At 39.1% G+C, this 20581-nt stretch overlaps 2 protein-coding genes across 3 annotated transcripts; one reads left to right on the top strand and one right to left on the bottom strand.

Moving 5' to 3' along the window:
• Positions 1-128: 128 nt before the first annotated feature.
• LOC132203101 (retinal guanylyl cyclase 1) lies at positions 129-17166 on the top strand. Of its 2 annotated transcripts, XM_059630579.1 has the most exons (13): positions 129-336; positions 11044-11445; positions 12193-12401; positions 12461-12937; positions 13395-13670; positions 13734-13910; positions 14117-14426; positions 14478-14649; positions 14707-15040; positions 15105-15369; positions 15588-15765; positions 15839-15850; positions 15942-17166. In XM_059630579.1, exons 1-13 carry the CDS (start codon positions 165-167, stop codon positions 16360-16362), a joined length of 3405 nt encoding a protein of 1134 aa, XP_059486562.1. In that variant the 5' UTR covers positions 129-164; the 3' UTR covers positions 16363-17166. The 2 variants fall into 2 exon arrangements, with proteins under 2 accessions (XP_059486562.1, XP_059486563.1); XM_059630580.1 differs by lacking the exon at positions 15839-15850.
• A 59-nt stretch (positions 17167-17225) lies between these two features.
• LOC132203143 (eukaryotic translation initiation factor 2A) lies at positions 17226-20106 on the bottom strand. The gene is made up of 12 exons (XM_059630674.1): positions 20070-20106; positions 19445-19589; positions 19262-19380; positions 19108-19207; positions 18878-19053; positions 18726-18814; positions 18440-18673; positions 18224-18385; positions 17899-18166; positions 17725-17847; positions 17459-17667; positions 17226-17397 (listed from the first exon to the last, which is right to left on the bottom strand). Exons 1-12 carry the CDS (start codon positions 20098-20100, stop codon positions 17272-17274), a joined length of 1782 nt encoding a protein of 593 aa, XP_059486657.1. The 5' UTR covers positions 20101-20106; the 3' UTR covers positions 17226-17271.
• Between the last annotated feature and the right edge of the window lie 475 nt (positions 20107-20581).

Raw genomic sequence — 20581 nt, 5'->3', positions numbered from 1 at the left:
GGGGTCGGCGGTGGTGTAGAAAATCGGGCGCAGCTGCCGCGGGGGCAGTGCGCGTGTGCGGGGGCGGCGCTCAGGCAAGCTGCCTCCGCCGCCGACCCAGCCAGCCAGTCAGTCTGTGGCCGTTGGCAAATCGAGACCCTGATGAGGCCGCGGGGGCCGTCGTGATGGGCGCCTTGCTGCTGGGCCTGCTGCTCGCCCTAGCCGCCCCCCGCCTCGCCCTCGACCCGCTCCCGGCCGCCCTCGTCCTCGCAGGCGATGACTGCGTGCCGCCTCCGACGGCCGCCGGCCTCCTTGCCCGCATCAACGCCTCCGATCGTCTGCAATTGAAGCCTCTGGGTAATTTGCAATAATTAATCTTTGATCAATTTTTACTTTCTCTCTTCCAGCTTGTTTGTTTGCGCGTTCACACTCGCATATGTGAGGGTAGGGCGCTGGGGACGACAGTCCAGGGTTTCTGGGCCAACAGGTGCAAGGAGCGTGAAATTGCAGCGGCACTTCGCGCCTCCGCTCAATCCTCAAGAGATTGAGAACGACGAATGCCCACAGCTCAGGGATAGAGCAAAGTTCAGTCAGAATGAAGTAGACTGTGAAAGTTCGGGTTTAAGTAAATAACGGGAAAGAAAATGATGCTGGGTCTAGATAAAAGTTAGAAATATGTCCCTCTACAGATTTTAGAAAACTGAGCTTCAAAAACAAAAACGTATACGTTTGAGTAAGATTTTCAGAAATATGCAATTCGATTATTTGATAATTATTATTATTTGCAATTGAGATTGGAGATTAAACCAAAACTCTGGCCGTAATTTTTGTTTGTTTCTGCAATGATGATGATGATGATGATGATGATAGAGTGTGTTATCATTGTTTTCAAAATTTGGTTTTTCAAAATATTTTAATTTATAGAATCTGAGACGCAAAAAATATTTTTTTTAGAATTTTTCAATCTCACAATTTATTAATTGAGTTGCGCTTTTCCTAGAACAAAGTATCAATCAAATTAAAAAAAGTGAAGATTAGATTAATTAAAGTAGATGCAGATCAGATTTTCATTTGACAAAAATCGTTATGATAATTAGAACTAAATTATTAAAATAATTTGTCAGAATTATTTGAGGATAATATTGATAAATTACCCAAATTATGATGGCGCCAAAAGTTGGCCAATTATTAATTTTGACACTTAAAAATCTTAAAATGGCAGTTAAAATTGTTTTCAATTAATTTAAAATCTAGTTATGAATTTTTTCCTATTAAAATCAATGATATAAACAATAACCTTTTTACCCTTTTTACTTTTAATTGAGTTAATTGAGATCCTGATAAAACAATTAGTGAAGAGATGTATTTTAAATTTTTATTTGGATTATTTTTATTGTTGGTCAAGAAACTATATAAGCCATTACTCATTTTCCACTGCAAGAATGTTTTGAAACTATGATCTTTAAGTAATAATTAACTCTGTCAATTTGAGAGTAAAACTATAAAAAGGATATATAAATAATAGGTTAAATTTAAAACCTTGATATGTAAATAAAAAGATAACTACGGTTTTTTTTATCTTTTCAAATAACTGTATTCGTTTATTAAGTTTATTCTCTCTCAACAAGTTATTATATGGCAAACGAAACTTTTTTCACATTTGGATAGCAGCCAGCTAAAGAAACAAACAAATTACTGAACTTTTTAAATAAATCGTGAAAAAGCAGCTAAAATTACAAATTACATTCGATGTTTCTCTGCTCATGTCAATAACTGATATTGGTCAACTTTGAGCATGGTTAGCACCAAATAAAAGCTGATTGCCGATTTTAACCTTTTCCGAGTAAAAGTTACGAGTTAAGAGGCGCAGGAGACAGGCAAACTTTATCCCCTTTGAACGCCTTTTCCAGAGGCCTGCAAAGCGCACCTCCCTGCTCTCAGTCTGGGCAAAACTTTTCCTTCCTCATCGTAAACAAAACTTGGTGAAAACATTTACAAATTCAATCAGATTAAAAGGGCGTTTCGCAAAGTTTTATTGCAGCGCTTCTCTTTAGACATGCGCATATATTTGAACACGAGCAGAATGCCAAACTTTCCAGCATACGCAAAAAGCGGCTCTGTTTGAGCAGCAAGGGTTAAAACGCCTTTGAAGGAACCTGGGTTATGGTCGGACTAATTTGCAGCTCACTTTTCCACCACCGCAGCTCATATATGTATATTTTTAGAGATAAAAAATTCACATTTAAAAATACAAGTTCAAAGGCTACAGAGAGAGAAAAGTGATTCGTCCAGCCAACCATAGTGACAACTCGGGCAAAAACTGAGCTGCTCGCGAACGCAGCACCCCTTTTTTCAGCAGTCGGCTGTTTTTTTTTTCGTCGCATGTCCCGCGGGTTGCATATCCAGGCGTCTGCAGGCGCTCGGCCGTAAATTTGACGAGACCTGCGAGAGGCGACACTCGGATTATAAATTAATAAAAGCAGCGTCGGCGCTCGCTCTCGGCCTTCGGGCGCTCGTCGCTTTTTCGCAGCCTGGCTTGCGAGTTGTAAACTTTCTGCAATATCCGCGGCGCTAAACATTTTCTAGGGCGCAATAAAGAAAAAATAATCTCTGTTGCTCGGAAATGAACGTGCGATGGTTATAGGCGCCTCTCGCTCTTTACAATGCACGGCACCGCCACTTATATTGCTACTGGGTCCTCGCGGCGGGAGTTTTACTTTTTTGGCATCAGAAGAGCCTCGAGGAGGGTTATTTAGTCGGTGGTGCTGCGCGGAGAGCGGGGCTTAACTGTGGAAAATGTGGCTCGTTTTCCGGGGAAACGGCACGTTGAGGTCAATCATAACTCGATAACTCACACCAAATAACAAGGGTTGTTGATGGTGATTAGTATAGAGGCCAATTAGTTGATTACTTGGTAATTAGTTTACATTTAGCATAATTGTTTTAAGTGGCGATAAGTACAAAACTTATTTAACATAATTAAATTTATACATTATCTGTATCTGTGATTTATGTATCTTAATTTTGTTATAAAAAGAATTGTCAACAAAATTAACATATTTTTATTTATCAATTTAATGTAGGGTAAAATTTTAATTTTTAAACCATCCAACCTAAAATAAGTTAAATGAAATTAAATCTGTTGAAAATGAAATTAATATTTATCAATATTATTGCATGAAATGATTGAGTTAGAGATGGAAATTCTGTGAGGTTACCTAAATCTTTTGCTCAAAATAAAATAATTTGGCAAAATTTAATTAGGAAAAAATATCATAATGTTATCTGGAATTTAATTAAGACTCGAAAAAATTCCCTTAATTTGAGATAAAACCTGGGTGAAAATTAACCATGAAAATGCATATCCAAGCATTTTAAGGACGTAAAATTTATCGTTTGAGTAAAAATTTTCAGGAAAGCAGCGAGTTTAATGGCTCATTTTCTCATCTTTCTACTGCTCGCGAGCATTTTTCATCTGGCAAGGACGTTTTTCGCCGCTGCACAAGCAGATAAACCCTGTTAGCGGATATGAAAACGGAGCATTTGGCACAGAGGGCGATCTCTTCTCTGGCACACTGCAAAGTGACTCGTCTAAAATCAATTTCCATTATTACATCTCGGTCGGTTGAGCCGCGCCGATAATGCCGGTGGCAGATAAAAAGGGCGATTCGTAATTTCGCATTCAGCGGCGACGACGCGCGACTTCGCTCCACTCAAAGAGCACGCGAGGGCAAATAATCCGGATGAAAAATATGATCAAAATGCTGGTGGACCCGGATGCAAAAGCGGATTATTTTCTTATTCACGTGCAAAGAAGACGCACGGCGTGAACGCACACCTACCTTATCATGAGTAGGCTCTCGCCAAGCCGGAAAATCAATCGGCGCGCCCCCGTGAAAAATTGATGCGCCTCTCTTTCTGTCCACTAATGGAGCGTTGAATTTTTTATTACTCCTCGGAGAAACACAAAAACGGACGCAAATTGTGACTCGCCGCTGACGAGTACGCTCTGCTTTAGTGCCATGTGTGTCATCAGCTGGCACGAAAAGAAACGCCAAAGCGAAAAGCGAAAGTGCAGATGATTGAAAGGGTATGAAGGACCTCTCAATATAAACAACAATACTTCATTGAAAAATAACTACTTCTGTTTTAGGATTATTAGGTATTTGAATTCCTAGAGTTGTGATTCAAGTGTTGAGCTGCTAATTCTTGACCAACTACATTTTTTCTTTGCCTCTCTAAAGTAATTTTATTTAATTAAATAATCCGAAATAAACCAAATTCTTTAATGAATATAGAAAAAAGCCTGTATAAGAAATTTCTAAATTTTTAAAATTATAGTCTTTGGCTTTTTTATAGATAAATATCTTCCGAAATGGTGGACAAATATCACTTTTTTTCGATTTCAAGTCAATAGAATTTATCCCTGTCATTCGTAAAATAATCCATGATTTAATTTATTCCATTTGAGCCAAACAAGTAACTAAAATTTAAGATCCTTCGTCTGTATACCCCCCATTATTATTTATTATAGTTATTGAATCATACAAGTTTTCGGCTCAATTAATTCAGCGTGTGGGCCGCTCGGCTATTGATTAAATGTAAATTTCGTCAGCACTCCGTGCGACCTATCACGTTTGAGTGGAGAACTTTTTATTCATGCAAAGATAGCAGCCACTCAAGGTGGAGCAGCGCAGAGAGCAAGCAGCGCTCTCCCAACTTTGCTGGCATGGACAAGTTATGCGCCCCGAGCGACGATCTTATATTGCTCCTTTGGTGAAATAGATTCTTCATAAATTGCCACTCATTAACCTGTAATTGACCATATCATGGATGTGATGTGAACTATAACCATCAAATGTTTGCTGGGTAAAAAATTATCTTATTTTCTTGCTGAAAAAAGTGTTTTTTCACAAATTATTTTTTGGATTAATGCTTTTAGTAGCAAATATTTTTATTATTATTATTAAAATTTAATATTTCAAAATATGTGGTTACTTAAAAAGGAAAGATCATAATAAGCAATACATTTTTAAGCAATTTCAATTTAAAACTTTTAAACATAACTGTGTGACCCAGTGATCATTAATACTAATAATCCAGTGATTCTTCTCTTTATTTTATGTAAATAAATTTCATCGGAATTCAATCAGCTTTAGTTGAACATAATTATCTCATTATTTATAATTTTCAATTACTTTAAATATTACATTCAATTTTTAATTTGAAATCCACCAACAATAAAAAGCTCAACCGAAGATTATAAACCGAGCATCAATTTAATGGAAAAAATTAATTTTCACACGCCGCATGCAACAATGTGAGCTCAACACAAGAGCTTAAACAGATTAAAGCAGCCGACGCGAAAAATCGAATTGCATTAGCTTTTCGCGCATGTATAATAATAATGGCGTTAATCCTCCGTGACGCAAGGCCTGCCTCGTTCAAAATAATCACATTCAAATGCAATTAAACACTCACGAGATCCAAGTGTGAATTTCGCTGCGCAGCACTTTGCATGAAAGTGACGTGCGCTGCTAATTCATTATTCTATCCGCCCTCGTCAAACGCATTTCACTACATTCCACGTCGTGTGGCGGCTGTCAAACACGCGGTAGCAGGGAGCCGGGAAATATTTTGCATTTATTTTGCAGCATCTCCTCTGATCTCCTCTCAGCTTGTTGTGCATTTTACTCTGTTGTGCTCAGCGGGCTGAATCGATCGCGAACAGGAATGCGGCGATTAAACGCGCGGCGAATGTGCAAAATCTCAGCAGCAAAAAGAAAAGGGCCCCTCGGAAAGGACGCGTGTGCTGCACATATTCATATACACAGTTCCTTCGCAGTCAAACGGATATGGCAGGTACATTTGCGAAAAAGCACACAACAGCAATTCGAGAGGGAATGTGTCAGGAGCAGTTTGGAAAGTTGAAGCCTTTCTTCTCTTCGCCTTCCTTTGAGCGAACAACACCAACTTTCCTTCTTTCGAGCAACGAGCACGGCAGTAAAAAACAATCTTGGTCCTCTCTCTCACAAGTTGACGCGAAATTTGAACTAAATCCTTTGAGGATTTGCATACATTTCTCTCTTCTTTGTTTGATGGAAGTGGAGAACTTCAGAAGGTGCGTATAACTCAAGTCTAGAAACGTCATAATACATTCAATCATATTATTACAGTTGCATAAATAAAATCTGAAATCACAATTATCAATGTAAGTATTATCAATCAGAATAATTTTGGCTTAATGTCAATCACTTTAAAACCTGCACTCTTTGTTAGGCAGCACTGGGCAGCACAATTCTATAATTAAAAGTAGCTAAAGGACACATATAATGCAAGCCACTATTCTTAATTGTATACCTCAGGTCTTTATCAAACGTTAAAGTGCGTCTTCACGTGACTTTTGTTATTTCAATAATGCTATGTTAAAAGCTGCATTGCCTTCAGATCTGATTTTCTTTAAAGAGCTCATTGAAAATATGTAAATTTTGCATTGCTTCTTAAATATTGAATATATAATTATCTAAAACTTAAAATTTATGTATGTGGTGAACTTCAATCTGACTCCTTCATAACGTTTTAAAGGAAAAGCAACAGCGTTTTGACAAAACTCATTTCACAAGTCCAAATTTATTCAACCGAAAACCTGTTTCTCTCTCTCTCTCTCTCTCTCTCTCGGCTTAGCGAAACCTAATAACAGCCTCTTCCTGTTGCGGCAAGTTGGCAGTTATGAAATTTCTGCCGCACGAGAAAGGTTCGTTCCTCAAGCAGCAAGGGGGATCATCATCTTATCAACCTCTGCCAGTCCAAATCCCAATATCTGATTTTCCGGCTCGCAACTTCTCAAGAACACAAGCCAGCGGTGGGCAGCGATAAAAGAAGGAAGCTCCAAGTATATATTTTCTTTTTTCGGGTCAGGCACACGCTCGCGCGTCAGTTCTTTTTTTATCTCATCCGGGCACAAACTTTTTCGAAAAGTTGCACGCGATCAAGAAGGGAAAAGAGAAAAATGGTGCTCGAGACGCGCGAGAGAGCGGAAGTCGGCCAATTTGAGCTCGTCAACGCGTCGCAGAAATTGGCTCAAAGTAGTTGTCGCCGCGTTTCGTTTCCCGACGAACACACAAAACGACCTAATTGAAAAGAGCTGTGTAGGTGCGAGCTCAACGCAACGTGCGAGAGGCGGATAATTTAATTTGCAGTGACACGGCTCTAATGAAACGCTGCTTCTTCTTCAATCAAGTGCCCGTGATCTGCAAATGTCAAGTCTTTTTACAACGATCGTCCGTTGTGTTTTTACTGGTCTTAATATACAATTAATAATGAATTTCTACTACAAAACCTCTAAAATATTGCTTTCAATTATGCATTTATACAAAAAATTTAAAGATAAATTACACCTTTGAATACATCTCTTATATGTCCCTGAATCATTAAATTAGCTCTTTAAATAAGTTTCTCTCCAGTGATTAATTTTAATTAATTATTTATTCATCCAATAGATGTTTAGTCTTGAATTGAGAAATATTCTTTAACGGCTTATTGAAAATGTTATTTCTTATTACTTTTGACGAATAATTTTGGCACAAGAGAATAAAATAGGGGCTCTCATAATGTTGAAATTTTAATTCTCTAGCTCCAGGGTAGAACTTAGTGCCGTTTCCGTCTGCAGGCAAGGCAAAAAGCAAACACATTTTAGCTACATAATATTATCTCTGAAATTAATTGAGCACCCGCGTGCACGGCAATGCCGCGCGTAAGCCACCCGAGCGCAGACGATTAAATTAGTTGGCAAATTGCAAGATTAGACCAAACGAAATAATCTCGCTTGTGCTTTTTGCGCAGCGTCGTCTTGAGAGAGAGAAAAGAGAGACTCGAGGTCGCGAGCAAACGAAACGACCAGGGTGGCTTCTGCGTGCACATGGCACACGGGACGTAATTAATTTCGTTCTCGTCGCACATTTATATATGTTTGTATATTTTTGCATTGTGGGCGGAGGAAAATGCCAAACGCACAGCAAAAGAGCGCAGGCGGAAATTTTATTGTGTAGACTTTCACATTTGGCGCTGCTTTTTTCCCCGCACAATGTGAATGCTTAAGCGGCTGACAAAACAGGTAAATACCTATCCTTTTTGTTGCCGCCGGTGCTTCGGTCCTGAGGGATTTGCCCGAGCATCGATCCATTGTGCGAAAAGGGAGGAAACAATCGGAGAGAGGTTTAATCGTTGCATTCGGATGCCAGCAGGAATTAGTCTTGATTGCGAGACAATGATACACGCTTGGGCGGAATAACTCCGTGCCACGCGATCTGGAAATGAGTGAGAACGACGGATGAAGTCCATCGCAACAGAAATTCTTTTATAAGGAGCAGAGAGAGAAAAAATATCAAGATATTTGTACAAAAAAAATACCAAAATATATATATATATATATATATTATATGGAGCATATTGCGCTAACAATAAGATAAATACATAAGACGGACATTTTGTCTTTTCTAAAAAAATCGTTTCCAAATGAATTTAATTTTGCTTTGTTTAAAAAAATATAATGCTTAAGATTGGAACCTTTACTAGTTACTTAATTCTGTTTCAGACAAGAGAAATAAATATGAATCCAATTAAAATTACTCAGCCATGCACGTTTCAGTTAGCTTTGCATGTCATTTTGGCTCGTAACCAAACAATATTTTTCCATAATTTATTTTGAGTTTTGTTTGTGAAAAATAAATTTAATGTTGATACAATTTATAATAATTTACAATTTAATTGAAAAAAAAAACTTTAGGTTTATTTTTACTTTTACCATTTCAATATTATTTCCTTTGTATTTTACTTTCATTTTTATTCCATAAAATACCTCTACACGCAACACATTTACTTTTAAAGATATAAACACCGACGTGCGTAATCCAGGGATAAAAGAATCTAATCGGATTATCGCGGGTAGAAATATATATTGTATTGCCAGAGGCGATGCTGATAAACCCACGGAGCGTATGGACCAAACACACATATTGCGGTCCTTTGACACTCCGCAATTAATTTGGTTGAAAGGTGTTGCGTCGCTGTGGGACTGCGCGGACGGCGGGGTTGTCGACAGGTGGGCCCAGCTGGGCCGTCCATTCATGTGGCGCCCGGTGGTGAGGCGGCGGGTTGCCAGCTCAGGGGTGTGCATTATTGATCTGCACCCTCCTCACCCCCGGGCCAATTCACAAATCGTCCTCGCGGCGCCCGCCCGCACAAATACCTCAAATACCTGCCCTCCCTCACAAGACCGAGAGCAAAATAAATACTACACGGCATACCCACGGCGGCTGCGGCACACCAATGCTGCCCGCTGCCCTTTGCGGTGTCCCTTTGCGGTGCAGTCCTTGCGAACCATTAAGTTCAGTTCACGCAGCGAGCACCCGAAAGGAATTTACTCTCCTATTTGCAATCATTACAAATATATTAATATACTTTTAATTAAATGTTTCAATCAATTTCAATTAACAACTTTAGATGAAAAATATTAATTTTATAATTTACTGTTAAGACGAGAGGGATAGCTTTTATATTTTATGAAAATCTAGCTACATGATGCAAATTCAAATGAAATTATTTAAGTGTACACGTATAATTATAAAATTTTCAATGAAAATTGTGATTTTACTTTTGCAAAGTTTTCATTTTGTCATTATACACATTTTTCAATCCAGCAATTAAATTACTTATTTTATCTGAAATTAAATGTTATTTAGCTTGGAAACAAATTATATAATAATGCAACCATACAACATTAAAAGATATATTTTTTTTTAAGTTTCCTTTTTTAAACAGGATAGAAGGACAAGTTCGCTCGAGTTTTGAATACAACACTTTCATATATGTTAATAGAAATTGAATTGAGGCAAAATTCAGATTATTAAAATAGAGAAGTTTGTTGCCAATTCTTATTGTCAGTTAATGAAATATGATTGCTTTCAAAATTCACAGAAACCATTTCATTTATTAGATTTGGAAAAGGAAAGTATGTCTTTTGGATGTGATTTTACGTTCCATGCGTGGACAAATATTGCCTGTTTACCTGCGCAATTAGCAATTGACAGAGTGGATGAGTCAATAAATAGTGTAGCGCGCGCCCCTCCATAAATAATTTGGTATCGTTCCATCTCCGCCCTGCGCGATTTCGCAGCCCGTGTATAGCAGCAGCACCGCACACACACTTGCTGTTCATATTTCCAATTTCCTGCCTACGGCGAATTCATTGATTGGGTGCTTGTTGTGCTCAATAAAGGTGCACATCTTTTTCTCCATTTGTCTCCATTTCTCTCTCACAATGAATTTAATTGGAGAGGATCACGCTACAATATTCTGAACCGTTTTGAATGATCAAAGAGAGAGATCAATTTCAATTATTTCGTTGAGAGCGAACCGCTGAGTTTTACAAATTACTTTCCTTAATCCGCCTTTCCAACAAGGCTTTTTCCTTTTACTGTACTCCTGTGGCAGAAATATATAAAGCGCTTCTTTTGCCGTGCAAAGCTGGCTAATCATTAGACTTTATTCTTCTTTAAACCTTTTAACGTTTCTCAAGCCTCCAGGGAGGTGTAAGAATATAATTGTACTCAAATGGAAGACGCAATTTTGAATTACAATAAGTCTTATTGTCTCGTGCGGTTTTCATGTCATGTCAGTTGCCCATACAAACTAACTAAAATTTAAAATATTCATGTTTATAATTAAAATAACGATCTTCTAATATTCTCTCATTAAATAATTTGATTTGAATTGTCATGATTTAAAATCTTTATTTAATTAATGGAAAATCTGAAATTAGTTTTGCAATTAAGTCCGAGTTAATTATCTTGTGTTCATTAAGCCAAACCTTTGATAAACAGGATCTGAATTTATAACCCTGAAGAGTTGAATAAATTATTGATGTTACAAATTTTTGAAGTTACATTTCGTGATATATAATAAAATTGTAATTTATAATTAATTTTTCAAAAACATTTTCAATTTAAACATAATTTTAACGTTCTTTATAAATTTTAATTTTTTTTTGTCTGACAAATGTTGCAGTTGACTGTCGGGAGGAATCCGTTCTGGCCGTTCTGCTGGAGAAGGTGGTCGCCGGGCGCCTGGTTGTGGCCGCTTTGCCCGAGTCCCTGTGCCCTCTGGTCGGAGCTCTGGCCTCCGTTCGTGGAGCCAAAATCATTACCTGGAGCTGCCCGCACATCGATGCAACGCAGAGTGTGGTGGGTTTGGTGCCAGGGACGGCAGCACGCTCCTTTGCCCTCGGACGTCTGCACAAATTGTTCAGATGGAGGCGAGTAGCCATCGTGGAGGCGGACGATTCTCTGTGGGGTCGCGCGCAGGGCAAACAACTGGAGATGGCACTTCGGGCGGAGAGAGTGGACGTTCAACTTCGCGTCAAGACGAGCAGCTTGCCAGGAGCTTTAGTGGACCTTCCTCATGCCCAAGGTTTCATTAATATTTTTTTAAATTTCAATGATTCTAGGTAATATGAATGTTTAATTTTATACTTCTCAAAATAATTTTAGTAAGATAGTAAAATATTTAATATTTATTCTTATGTTACAATTAACAGATTAATTTTATATTTATTTTATATTTCAGCAATACTTCTTAAATCATAAACTTACAGTTCATATCACATTAGAGAAAAAAAATACTTTAGTTTAAATCATAACAATGGAAATTTTTAGTAAAAAAATTATGGGGGATAATATTCAAATGCTAAGTTAGCACCAGCAAACCCCATAAGAAAATTAGCATAGGAATATCCCTCATTAATTTTTTAAATATTTTTGTAAATAAATATACATGTAAAAATGAAATAATACAATTTTTTTTTTCATTATTTCTAAAAATTTTAGAAGGAGAAAACTGAATTGTACAATTTATTATTTTTCTAAGCTACAAAAGTGTTTTTATCATATATTTAAAATTTCACTCTTTGTGCATACAAAACTTACGTAATGAAAATGTATTTTGGTCTTACACGTTTTATAATATATTATGAAGTTATACATACATAAATGTAACTGAAGTAATACTAAAAATTTATAGTAGTTTATTCTTTTTGCTTTTATTCGTAGACTTTTGTAACATAAACATTTTATACTTTCTATTCTATACTTGAATCTTATGATATGAGCCATCTTTTTCTATATTTATTCGATTTGATGATGGGAAATTTTGTCGTAGTCGTGATCCTCTGCGTGCGATTTGGCACACCTGCCTTCTCTGAGGCCGTCGCTTCCCTCACGTCTGCTCTCATCAGCCACCCTCTCATTGTGGCCTTTGCTCACCCTTTCGTTTTGCCCGCCTCCGCCTCGTTTTTCCAACCACCACCGGGTCTCTCCCTGCCTCAAAACATGCTCATTCTGGCTGCGTTCGACGACCCGCCGGCTCGAGTAAGAGACAATAATGCTAAAATTAAACAGACGCCTTTCATTTTCACAAAACATTCCAGACGAATCGCTCCGTCGCACAAACGGACCTCAACGTCTCGCAGTTCGCCCTAGTGTCTCGTTTGCACGAAGCGGCCGCCCTGCAAGCGTCGCCGGACGCCCTTTCGATCTCCGGACTCGAAGGACAAACGGTGAAAATGCACGCGAACGAGCGCCAGTCACACTTTCTGCTGCTGCAACCCGTCCGCAATGAGAGCGGCGGCCAATTGATTTGGTGGCCCTTCGCCCAAGTGGAGCCCAACGGAACGGCCACGATCAAGTCCACCCCGACGTGGTCCTGCTGCGAGGAGGTGGCCGCTTTTTCCCCGTGGCAAATTGCGTGCGCCATCGTCGCAGCCCTCGTCATTGTCGGCGCCGCCGGCGTTGGTGCCGTTGGTCTTCGGAGGCAGCTTCTCAAGCAGAAAATGTCCAGAGGACCGTACAAGGTCATCCTCACCTCAGCCGACTTTGTTTTCCCTCAAGTTGGAGACAATAGAAGGGTAAAATTTAAAATAACTTTGAAGAAATATTTGCAAGCTTTTTTCAATATTTACACAAAGAATATAATTTATTCATTTGACGGAAGTAACAATAATCGTGATATGCTTAAATTATTTTGCATACAATGAAATTTTTCCGATTTGGTCTGCTTTCATCCGCTACATAACTATTAGATTTTTTTAGAGGAATAAAAAAATTTAAAATATTGAAAAAGTCTAATATACTTTAAACAAAGATGAATTCTAAATTTATTTGAAATTAGTTGCAAGATTTTATGCTATCTTGTATTTTTAATATCAATGAAAAAATTAAATAATGAAATACTGCAATGTTTAACTATATTTTATGTTTCTAAAACTCGTTTTATTAATAAATATAATAAATTTATGTCCACTAAAAACATCTTCTCACATTTTTTTGTCATGTATATTTAATTTTCTTTCTTCATTTATTTAGGTGGAAGCTGGAATAGAGGCAATGCTGTGCTGCTGGTTGCAGCACTTGCAAGAGTTTGGGGCACCAGACATTTCCTCCTCAGATAGACCCGACCTTCTGCAGGGTTCGGTGGCCTCTTTGAGGACCGCCGTGGCTTCAGGCCCTTCGAGTCAGGCCAGTCTGCGGCCGCCAATCGAACGACGAGCTCGATACAACGGCGACTTGGTTCACCTGCGTGAGCTGCAATCAAGTCCGGGCTTTGAACTGAAAAACAAAGCACTTGACGTGCTCTTGACGGTAACGACCCTAATAAATAATGAGCAGTAAAATTGGTTATAATTATATTATGCGTACTTGCAGCTGCACGGATTGCGACACGAAAACGTTGCTGTTCTCATGGGCTGTCTGGCGGACCCGAGCAGGCCATGCCTGGTTTGGGAATGGGCCTCGAGAGGATCCCTGCAAGATGTGTTGGTTCATGACGAAATCAAGTTGGACTGGTCTTTCAGACTGTCCCTGCTCACCGACTTGGTCAGGGTAAGTAATAAAATATTTACATATTTTGTATTTTTAATTTTTCAATATTTTAAAATTTTACCACTATTTTTAAGAGAATTTGTCATAAAAATATTAATACTCAAAATTTTACATAATAATGATATCAGTAAATCTTATTTCGTCGATATTTTTAATTTATCAAGAGAAAATTGGCTTTTTTGCTAATTAATATTAAATTTTAATAGGGAATGCGATATCTACATGCGTCGCCTATCAAGGTGCACGGCTACCTGAGTTCTCGAAACTGCGTCATTGATTCGCGCTGGGTTCTGAAAGTGACAGACTATGGCCTGCCCTTGCTGCAGGACGCTCAGGGATTGCAACCTGCGCAAAAGACAGCCAGGGAGCTGCTTTGGACGGCACCTGAGCTACTCAGGGAGCCGACGTTGAGGCGCAAAGGAACGCAACCTGGCGACGTGTACAGTTTCGGAATCATAACTCAAGAGGTAGTGCTCAGGGGTGAACCCTTTTGCACCCTGAATCTAACCCCTGAAGGTAAAATTATTTACATCTACATGGAGTTCTGCTAATTAAATAATTTTGAAGAAATTTTGGAAAAAATTAAAAAGCCGCCTCCTATGATTCGGCCCTCGGTGTCCAAGGGTGCTGCTCCTCCAGAGGCCATCAACATCATGAGACAGTGTTGGGCTGAAAACCCTGAGATGAGACCAACCTTCATCCAAATTAATGACTTGTTCAAGAAATTGAACCACGGGAGGTTTGTTCAAACATTGGAATAAATAATTTATTTTATTGCATTTGTTAATTTCCACAGGAAAGTCAACATTGTGGACACGATGTTCCAAATGCTGGAAAAGTACTCCAACAACCTGGAGGAACTTATCAGGGAGCGCACAGAGCAACTCGACATGGAGAAACGAAAGACTGAACAGCTGCTGAACAGGATGCTGCCAAGTTCAGTGGCTGAGAAACTCAAACTCGGCATGCCCGTTGGACCAGAGGTGTTTCCAGAAGTGACCATTTACTTTTCGGACATTGTTGGCTTCACAACCATTTCTGCCTACTCGACGCCCCTGCAAGTGGTGGAACTGCTCAACGAACTGTACACCAGTTTCGACGCCACCATCAACGCCTACAGCGTTTATAAAGTGAGACAAATAATTTTTAAGTTAATTTTGTTATTGTATACCTCTTTTAATTGATAATTTAAAGGTCGAGACGATTGGGGACGCGTATATGGTGGTGGGTGGCCTGCCAGTGCGCATCGCTGACCACGCGGCGCAAATCGCTACTATGGCCCTTGACCTGCTGCACCTGAGCGGAAAATTCCGAATCAAGCACCTGCCCAAGACGCCTTTGCGGTTGCGAATTGGACTTCACTCAGGTTCATGTTGTGCTGGGGTGGTCGGCTTGACAATGCCGCGATATTGTCTCTTTGGGGATACGGTCAATACTGCCTCCAGAATGGAATCAACAGGTACAGAACCATCTTATATTACTTAAAAGAAATTCTCGGTTCACTCAAAAAATTATTAATTTTGCCCAAAATATAAATTAAACTATAACTAAAACTATAATTTTGTGACACTTAAATTTATAATCAGATAAATAAAAAAAAAATCAATATTATAAACATTTTTTAAAAGCACTATTATTTTGAAGCACTTTTTTGTTGATGTACTTTTTAATCTCCAGGTGCTGCTTGGCGTATTCACGTGTCACAAGAAACGAGGGACCTCCTCGTTGCAGACGGTGGATATGAACTCGAGTTTAGGGGTATCACGGAAATCAAAGGGAAGGGTCCAAAGCCAACATATTGGCTATCAGGGAAAGCCGGTTTCAACAAAGAACTTCCAACGCCACCTCCCTTTGAGTAAGTTTTAAATTCCATCTTATATTTGTATATTCTTCTTTATAACAATAATTATTTTGCAAACTATCAAAAGAGAGAGCCACGGGTGAGTTAAATCATCAAAAATTTATAATATAATAATGAACAATTTAAATTATCATTTTAATTCTAATTTACTATAATTTTTATATAATTAGTCTGGACGAGCGGCTCATTTTGTCCTCATTGGCGGAAGGATCATTAATAATGGAAGAAGAGGTAGAGAGTCCATCAGGACAACCGGATGCATCGACAATCCACGGTTCCGCGCCGAGTCTGATCGAACGTGCCCCCCGTCTCAGCCAGACCACCAGTTCAGAAAGAAGGGCCCTGTGGGGCTCGCCAGAAGAAGATTTGAGTCGCGCCTTCAACCACTATCGCTGTCTGACGGCTGGGGGCACTCAGACAGCCGACCGCCGCCTCCGACGCCAGTTCAGTCTCGACCGCGAAGACCTGAGCACTTCGCGCCGCTCCCTGCCCAAGCAGAACTCAGCCGGGAGTCCGCCGAGGGAGCTGGAGCGCATCGAGGAGGCGGCCAAACTCTCTCCCAGGCCTAACCAAACGACCCCCACAGACTGAGAGTCCCTGGTGGACGCTCTAGGGGCATTTGTATGCGAGTGGGGGTTAAATTTCCATGGCAAGGGTGCCAAGTTTTAGTGATCTTCTTGTGAAAATTAAAAATCTGTTAATTTATTTTATTTTCAAAATATAATTAGGTCGTTCTAGGTGAAGAATCGGAAACTGCCGAAAATCTATATATTATATATTTTAATACTTTTTACTGCGTCTTAAATCTGATCAACCCTGAACAAAAAATATGTCACTTGGAAGCTAGGAAAGCACAAAAGGGGCACCCTCACCGAATAACTAACTAGTCTGACTGTGTGATTCATAAAAGCAAATAATCCAAATAAATATATAATGAATATGCTGTTAGAATCCGTAAAATGTGTGTTGCTAGGATTTCTAAAAATATGTCAAAAACTCACGAGACTCTAGACTATTTTTGTGTTGTCGCGTTTTTTGATAACATATTTTCTGTGAAGAACTTTTTCACCGCCTTACCTTGTAAGACAAATTAGCCACATTTAGCAGGCAGTCGTGTGAAATGAGCCGGAAAAGTAGATTCAGGCTGTATACGATTTAGTTTTCCCATTTCTCACATGTGACGTAAAAGATTGTGTTGAAATAAATGCAATCGATATATCAAAACTTGATCATGCCTGCCACGATTTAGTTGCAAAAATCAAAACGCCCACCCATAGTGAAACAAATCTCTGTGGTGATAATCAAGAGAGCAATACTGAATAGTTCCTGCCCCGTCTCTCAATGTCTCAGAGCTTTGTGTCAAAAAGAAACCACCAATCAAACAAATTGTGTCTGTCTCACCCTGAATAAAACTATTTAAAAATTGAATAAAGTGGTTCTATGAATAAAATCCATTGTTGTGTACAAAACCCAAAAAGCCAAATTTATTCAAAAAAGTTGTCAGAGCACAAGGGCTTTGAGTTCAGCCACCAACTCACCCTCCTTTTTAATCTTCTCTGCCTGGTTCAACTCAAGCTGTTTTCCCGAGGATGCCAGATCCTTTAATTTTGCTATGTCTTGCAATTTCTGCAAGGAATCAAGTAAAAAACATGAATTTTTAAAGGAAATGAAGACAAAAAGGGTTTACCTTTTTCAAATTCTTGATTTTCTTAGCCTTTTCAGGGTCATCTGTTTGGAGGTTGTCTTCAGTAATGCCTTTTGGCAAATACGAGGCAGGAGTTGCGGCTGATTTTGGTGTTGGCTCTTCACTTGACTCTTCAATCGTTGTCGCTTTGTTGGCCTTCTTTGCATCTCTTTTCTTTTTCTGCTTTGAAGGAGCCTTGTTTGGCTCAGGAGCTGAAGAACATCAAGAAATTAGGTTAACGATTTAAATTTTTTTTGATAAATACATACCAACAGTGATTCCTGGAGGAAGGCCTCTTCCCGGTCTAATGTGTTGTGGTGCTTCAAATTCATGAAGTTTAAAATTGCTCTCTTTGCCTCTCGCAGACGGGGGCCGGTAAACTTCTTTAGATGCTGTATACAAATTTGTCAAATTTATGAATACAATTTTATAACTGGATAAACCTTGGGGTTGACTTGGCTGAATTCCTTGGATTTTGGCCTTGCTGATGGGTTTTGGCTGGAAAGTGTTAGGAGGGTAAGTTTGCCACTGCACTTCCCACAACTCCTCCTCCTTGTTCCACGGCCGCTCAAACAACATAGCTCCTGAGTAGTGCCAAACTTTGAAGCCGTTGCCCTGTCGAAGACGCGGGGCGGTGGTGGCTGTTGCAAAATGCTGACCGTCAGGACACCAACCAAGCCAGGTAGAGTCGGGAGCATTGAAACTTGATATCTAGTACAAAAGTTAAAATATTTCAACCTAGTATTTAAAATCGGTGAAATGACGAACCTGTTTTCTATTTGAAGTTGTATCCCAAACTTCTATTGCACCTCTCAAATTGCCAAAACCAGCCAGCAACATCAAATCTCCCAACGGACTGTAATAAACAACGTTCCTTGGTCCAGTTCCAAAATCAAATATTGCCTCAGCCTTGGCATTGTACACTGTTGCCTAGTAAAAAGTAAATTATTTATAAAATTTTATTTGGAAGAAAAAGAAACAAACTTTTGCTGGCATGTAGCCATAGACGACACAGAATTCACTAGAGTTTGGACTCCACTCTACAGAGTAAACAGGACCGTCTTTGGCCAAAGCTACCATTGATGAATCGCCTTTAGTGGTTACAAAATGCAAACTCTGCTTTCCGTAGTAAGAGGCCCCTGAAGAGTCGACGTCTACATTTGTCATCAGCAGCACAGTTGTGCCTTTAGCATTCCAATAGGTTTCCAGCCTTTCAGCCTAAAGATTTTTTGAATTAACAAAAGTCGTTAAAAATTTATCATGATATTACCTGGAAAAAGCTTTTGCTAGCAACTGCTTGCCCAGGCTCGAATTTGGGGTACTGGAAGAGTTTGCCATTTCCAGGTTGGCCTTGTTTGCCTAATTGGGTAAATTAAAAATAAAATAGAAGTTTTAACTCAACAACGATTCAAATTCAAATACCTGGGATGTAACAAACTACATGGATTGGCTTTGGTCCAGGACTCAAACTGAAAGAGGCCACTTTCGGTATGCCAACTTTGCCAGCAACTTTTTCCAAGTCTCCGTCTTCATAAAAGAACACGTCTGAGCCAGAGTTTCGACCGCACAATTTCTCGTCATCACTCCATTGCAACTCCCTTCATAAAAAAGTTCAGTAAGAAAAATAAGATTTAAAGAATGAAATGATTTACCATCCCGAGTGCTTTTTGAAAACATATCCTTTAAGCAGTTCTCCGTCCTGTGTCCGGTACACATTCATATTTGGGGAGCCTTGAGGGTTATCCGGAGTTGCTGTAGATTATTTACAAAAATCAATTTACGTTCTGGAACAAAATATAGCCTTACTCATGAAAGCCTCCCACACCATCAAGTATGTGCCTTTGGGGGAGAATTTGAGGTACAAAACTCTCGGCCTGGCAATTATTTGAACCAAACTCCAGTCTTTCACAGCCACGATCGTCACACTAAATCAAACAGTAAAAAGAATCTTAATTAAAACCAAATCAGGATTTCTATGACTTTCCTTACACAGCTGAGTTTGTCCAAGCAAAATACTGCCCGTTGGGACTGAATGCCATAAATTTGCATTGCTTTGACATGTCCCGTGGACATTGTGTGTTGAGCTCATAGCTGGGTGGGCCTCTGTGGAAGAGCAAGCCAGTTGAGCCACGGACTGCAAAATATTGATTGTTTAGATGAAATCAAAGAACATGTAGTTGTTGCGTAAAGAGTTTAGTCTCGATTAGTGATCAATTGATCATTCCAAAGAAATGAGTAAAATTTTTATGTACATACACACGTATTTACTGTTTTCCTTTTAAAAATTAATTTTTTTTACAAAATTTAGAATAATGTGTGTTAATGAACTTCTTTAAAAGAAAAACTGGTTGGAATAAAAGTGAAAAAAATAAATTCCATAAATTCATCAGTCGACCGAAAGTTTTTTGTTGTTGTTTTCTTGCAAACAAATTCCAGCATGTCTTTCCAAGGGTGTCTGACGAATTATTATTACTCCAAATTTTGACCATTAAAAAGTATTCAGAGCGAAATTTTATAACATAAATGTGAAATAATTATTCAAGATTGACGTGAACTGAATTCGGCATTGATCACGTTCATCAGAAATTGAAAATTAAAGAAAATATGTACTCACTGGCTAAATGAGGCACCGGCTCAGCGGCCATCTTTGACCATGTGATGATTTTAAATTACGCGCCACGACGGCACCGTGAATAGAGGGTATGCAACGTGCAGGACACGGATGCTCAACAGGCTGCATACCTCGAATATCAGCAGGCGTTTAATGGAGAACAAAAGGTTCAAAATTGGGACATTGAAGAATAAGAAAAAATTAATTATAAAATATTTTCTCAGAAACTCTTAAAGGTCAATCGATGACCCTTGTCCTGTAAATATTAAAAATTTAAATTTTGTACCCAAAAATTTTGGTTTTCTAGTTTTCTTTAAAAGAAACAAAATATGGATAATGCAAAGTAACATTAATAGTTTGGAGTTGAAAAAGCACCCCTATTCTGACGCAAGGGCTGCAGTCGCTGGTCTGAAGGTCGGGGAAAGGGCGGCAAACTTTTGGCGCCTCAAGTGGCGAGTGGGGAAAGTTGGGTGAGCGGCCGCAGGGATGCGCGGCTGCGAAGCAGAGGCGGCGAA

The sequence above is a fragment of the Neocloeon triangulifer genome, unplaced genomic scaffold (genome assembly GCF_031216515.1).
Source record: "Neocloeon triangulifer isolate White Clay Creek 2 clone unplaced genomic scaffold, ASM3121651v1 ptg000017l, whole genome shotgun sequence".
Classification (NCBI taxonomy): Eukaryota; Metazoa; Arthropoda; class Insecta; order Ephemeroptera; family Baetidae; genus Neocloeon; species Neocloeon triangulifer.
This window is presented reverse-complemented; position numbering and strand designations above follow the sequence as displayed.

Coding starts and splice junctions, on each gene's coding strand:
- LOC132203101 (XM_059630579.1), top strand. CDS start 165: ATGGGCGCCTTGCTGCTGGGCCTGCTGCTCGCCCTAGCCGCCCCCCGC. Junction 337..11,043: donor TCTGCAATTGAAGCCTCTGG/GTAATTTGCAAT, acceptor CAAATGTTGCAG/TTGACTGTCGGGAGGAATCC. Junction 14,650..14,706: donor AAGAAATTGAACCACGGGAG/GTTTGTTCAAAC, acceptor TAATTTCCACAG/GAAAGTCAACATTGTGGACA.
- LOC132203143 (XM_059630674.1), bottom strand. CDS start 20,100: ATGGCCGCTGAGCCGGTGCCTCATTTAGCCA. Junction 19,054..19,107: donor TTCAAAAAGCACTCGGGATG/GTAAATCATTTC, acceptor TTTTTTATGAAG/GGAGTTGCAATGGAGTGATG. Junction 18,167..18,223: donor CAACTTCAAATAGAAAACAG/GTTCGTCATTTC, acceptor CTTTTGTACTAG/ATATCAAGTTTCAATGCTCC.